General features: G+C 41.3%; 1 protein-coding gene across 1 annotated transcript in view; it reads left to right on the forward strand.

Annotated features, from left to right (window-relative positions):
• Positions 1-5059, forward strand: part of LOC101846098 (conserved oligomeric Golgi complex subunit 3) — a gene marked incomplete in the record, with an annotated part of 36608 nt that overhangs the window by 23523 nt on the left and 8026 nt on the right. Inside the window, 1 exon segment of the mRNA XM_013088529.2 lies at positions 3127-3209. Within this exon segment, the coding sequence (XP_012943983.2) occupies positions 3127-3209 (83 nt within the window).

The following is a 5059-nucleotide window of genomic DNA, read 5'->3' on the forward strand; positions in this document are numbered from 1 at the left end:
TGTGTGTGTGTGTGTGTGTATTTGTATGTGTGTGTGTGTGTGTTTGTGTGTGCGTGTATTTGTGTGTTTTTTTTCTTGAAATGTTTTGATGTTATGTGCTATTTGCTGTGTGGTTGGCCGTTTCTCCGGTGTGGTTTAGTCCTTCTCTCCTTCCAAACATCTCTCATCCTTATGTCTCCTCTTTTCTCTTTCTATATTACTCAATAGATCTCGTAACACTTTTAATTTTCTGCCCTTATATAACCTAATTGTGTTGCAAATGCTGTAAAACTCTTTCTTAAACTAAACCTAAAAGTGCTAATGTGAAATATATTATTGTGTTCTTGTTTGTGACTGGTGGTAACCAAGTAGTTCTAGTGCTGGTGCTTTGATGCGGTGATGGTAGCGCTTTTGGTGGTTGCCTAGTTGTGGTCGCTATTGTTGTCGATGTTGTTGCTGTTGCTGTTGTCGTTGTTGTTGCGGTGGTGGTGGCTTTCGCAGTGGTTGTTGTTTATGTGTCTGAGGTAGTGGCTGCTTTGGTGGTGGTAGTTGTTTTGATGATGAGAACTGAAATGCTTGCTGTGCTTTTCATTGTATACTCAATAAATTGTGAGGTGTATTGACCAAATGAGGTACTTCTCGGGTTTTAGCCTTATGGAAATTGATACATCAACGTTATAGGTGGAGTTTGTACAATGTGTAAGTTTGGAATAATAAAAGACACGGTAGACTTGGACAAAATGGCATCAACTGAAAAATCAATAAATCTGACCCCAGTGTCGATTTTCAGCCGATATCTCCGTTGTTGGAATGCAAGAAGTAAGTGGGTGGGTGGTTGGGTGGTTGGAGGGCGCCATTGGTTGGTCCTACTTCTTTTTCTTTACTTTCCCCTCTGTTGTTTCTGTCTGTCTGTCTGTCTGTCTTACTTTTCTCCAGCACTAAATGACCATTATTGTGTCGATGCGCTTATCTTTACTCAAACAAACAAACAAGCATGCCAATACCCCCCGGGGCCGCGCCACTGACTAAAGTGTCTTTAGGCCATTCCCAAAGGGGGGGGGGGACATTTTTTTCGTTCAAGCATAGTAGAATTGTAAATGGGCTGACTCATGTCACGCTCATAACTGCTTGATCTACAACAGGGAACTGCTGCTTTTTCTTTCCTGATCCTTACTATTGTCATTTTCCTCTACTTCTTTTGTATGTTTGTCACTCTCTTGTGACCTGCTATTTTGGGGTGCCTTGATAGTCGAAGCAGACCTTGTGCTGTTGAAGCTAGAGAGGTGAGCAGTCTAAGTCTGATTCCCTGTAAAGACTTCTTTGTTGACACCCACCCCTTGGCGCTCATATGACCTTATGCAGTTGCGAGCACCGTAAAACCCTCTACTAATAAAAAACAAACAAACAAAGAAATGAGAAGTAACTCATTTTGTCAGCACACCTCACATATTGATGTTGTATATAGCTTGTCTCTTTTCCAGATTGCGTATGACTATATCTTTTAAGAGGTGCCCATTGGCACGATCAGTTCAGTTCAGTTTGGTTGGGTTTGCTCACCAGATTGAGGGCGCAAAGTGGCTATCGTGGCACAAACCGATTGCCCGACTCGTCTCCTAAAAAACAAACTGTTTGTTTTCAGGCGATGAGTGGGGCGATCGATTTGTCGCTCCCCAATGGGCCTTCTGTATTTCACAAAGCAGTCAATGTAATCCTGAATTTACCAGCTGGGTGGAAGCAGTCCATTTCCTGTACAATCTTAGTTGTATAGATGGGGGATATAGAACATTTAAATTTGATATTGACAATAAATAGCATTTATGCTGCGCATTTCTATTTTCTAATAAATGCTCAATGCGTCTTACATTCGTAAAGAAGTCACACCTTGAAAATTAACGGACATGTGTGTACATAAAACATAGTATTATGTATAATGTATATGTAAAAAAAAATTTCAATGAGCATTTTTTCTGTTATTATTCTGACTTTTTATCCAAATGGACTCTGGTATTCTTGTGTGTGCAAACACTAATAAGGGTGATGGGCACAGCACAGTGGCTTGGCTTTTCTTTTCTCTTGCGTGGTCATGTTGCTCACCTGTGCTATGATTTTGTAGGTATTTGGATAGCTGGATGCAAGACTCTGACTAAATGTGGGTGGTTGGCGGGTGTTCGGGTGTGTTTTGCTTCTTCTTTCCTATAAAAAGTCTATCGTCTCCATCTCCCCTCCTTCTTTTTTGTGTTTTGTTACTCTCTTGCAACACTTCTAATCTTCGGCACTTACATGACCTTATTGTGTTGCAAGTGCCGTAAAACTTACTAAAACAAAAGACAAAAAGTCATTACATTGTAAAATGGAGTTTGTTGGAGTCTTGCACCCAACCATGGATTTGTTGGGAAATGATGAGGCTCTATGCCTTGCTTGTGAGAAGTGGAAGTTTGAATCGTTGGGTGACCTGAAGTTGGTTGTAAAAATTTTGCAAGTCTGTTCCTGCTTTATGAAGTAAATTGTGATAATGGTATCTGTTTCCCTTTATAGTTAGTCAGCATATATTCATAACATGTCATTTTCTTGACAATTTCCAGATTTCTGCTTAATGAACAATTAGTCAACATACATAATATATAATTTCGTCAGTGTCAAAATGAAAGAGATATATATATAACTTGCTGTCAACAGTGTCAGCATTGTGGGGGAAGAGAAAGAATGTGAAGAAATTTCGGTGGCCCTGTATGGGGTTGACTCTTGGGCAAATGAATCACTGGACTAGCGTCTGGTGCAGAGGTTAGGCACTTTGTCCTGGCAGGCAGAAGACCCAAGTTTGATTTCCATTCCCATGGGAGAGGGGGCATTTTTATCGACTCGGCCAAAATCATCTAAATTGTATTGATGAGGGCGTATAACACCTGCTTTGAAAAACCGAAAGGAACAACGAAAATACAGCATATGAATCAGTGGTCGTTTTATGAAGTAGGTCCCTCTACCACCTTCAAAAAAGAAGCAGCAGAAGAAGAAGAAGTACGAGAAGTAGAAGAAAAAGAAGAAGGAGGGGGAGGAGGAGGGCTTATGATTTATTTTAGCTAGTCTGTGTAATCAATCACCACGCATGCCATCAGTGGAAGGAACAAGTTTCCCTTTCTGTCGTTCCAGACGCGGCCTACTCCCTGTTCAACAAGAAATCCCAGCTCTTCTCCCTCAGCAGCAACAACGCCCTTCTGCAGTTCATTCTGGAGGTAGGTGTCTTGTATGTGTCATGTGTCTTGTTCTTTGTTTGTATGTGTCTTGTGTCTTGTTGTATGTGTCATGTGTCTTGTTCTTTGTTTGTATGTGTCATGTGTCTTGTGTCTTGTTCTTTGTTTGTATGTGTCATGTGTCTTGTTCTTTGTTTGTATGTGTCATGTGTCTTGTTCCTTGTTTGTACGTGTCATGTGTCTTGTTCTTTGTATGTATCATGTGTCTTGTTCTTTGTTTGTGTGTGTCATGTGTCTTGTTCTTTGTTTGTATGTGTCATGTGTCTTGTTCCTTGTTTGTACGTGTCATGTGTCTTGTTCTTTGTTTGTATGTGTCATGTGTCTTGTTCTTTGTTTGTATGTGTCATGTGTCTTGTTCTTTGTTTGTATGTGTCATGTGTCTTGTTCTTTCTTTGTATGTGTCTTGTTCTTTGTTTGTATGTGTCATGTGTCTTGTTCTTTGTTTGTATGTGTCATGTGTCTTGTTCTTTCTTTGTATGTGTCATGTGTCTTGTTCTTTGTTTGTATGTGTCAAGTGTCTTGTTCTTTGTTTGTATGTGTCATGTGTCTTGTTCTTTCTTTGTATGTGTCATGTGTCTTGTTCTTTGTTTGTATGTGTCAAGTGTCTTGTTCTTTGTTTGTATGTGTCACGATACAGTTTATTCTGGAGGTATGTCTTTCTTCTCTCCTCATTCAGTTAACTCCAGTTTTATTGGGTGGTTGGCAGGCGCTCTGGTGTAGTTTGCTCCTTCTTTCCAGTCAATGAGCTATCTTCCTTATCGGTTTATCTCTTCTCCTTTTTTACCTCTGTATGTTACTCTCTAGTAACCCCCGTAATCTTCAGCACTCACATGACCTATTTATGTTGTAAGTGCCTCAGAATTTTTTTGCTACTGTGGACACTGTCTAAGACAGCCATCCATTGTCTGGAGGAGAAAAGTGGTTGTCTCAGACAGGTGTCTTGTCTTACACAGTGTCAATGTTTAAAAAACACAAAAGGGGAGTGGCGTCGGTGGCATAGTGGTTAATTTGTAATCGCGAGATTACGGGTTCGGGGGTTCGAGCCTCAGCTTGGGTCCGGCGTTGTGTCCCTGGGAAAGGCACTGAACACAAATTTCCCATTTGGCTCGGTCCTTTCGGAGATGGACGTTGAACTCGGAGGTCCTGTCTCTTTAATAACCTAATAGTATTGATAGAGGCGTTAAACCTATGTCATTTCACCATTTTCCCTGTGTAAGATCTCCTTTAAATCTCATATGAAAGTGTTACATCCCTAAGCTCTCGGTTGGAGGTTGCCACTGGTATGTCCTCCTTCTTAATCTTTACTTTCCCTCTGTTGTTTCTGTCTGGGTGGATGGGTGGAGGGTGCCACTAGTATGTCCTACTTCTTTACTTTCCCTCTATTGTTTCTGTCTGTGTGGGTGGTTGGAGGGCGCCACTGGTATATCCTACTTCTTTACTTTCCCTCTGTTGTCTTCGTCTGTGTGGGTGGTTGGAGGGCGCCACTGGTATGTCCTACTTCTTTACTTTCTTTCGGTTGTTTCTGTCTGTGTGGGTGGTTGGAGGGTGTCACTGGTAGGTCCTACTTCTTTACTTCCTTTCTGTTGTTTCTGTCTGTGTGGGTGGCTGGAGGGTATCACTGGTATGTTCTACTTCTTTACTTTCCCTCTGTTGTTTCTGTCTGTGTGGATGGTTGGAGGGCGCCACTGGTATGTCCTACTTCTTTACTTTTCCTCTGCTGTTTTTTTCTGTCTGCCTGTCTTACTTTTTCCCAGCACTAAATGACCATTATTGTGTCGATGTGCTTCTCTTTACTCAAAGAAAAAGAAATGAACTCTCGTACAGTCCTCCTC

The sequence above is a fragment of the Aplysia californica genome, unplaced genomic scaffold (genome assembly GCF_000002075.1).
Source record: "Aplysia californica isolate F4 #8 unplaced genomic scaffold, AplCal3.0 scaffold00757, whole genome shotgun sequence".
Taxonomy (NCBI): domain Eukaryota; kingdom Metazoa; phylum Mollusca; class Gastropoda; order Aplysiida; family Aplysiidae; genus Aplysia; species Aplysia californica.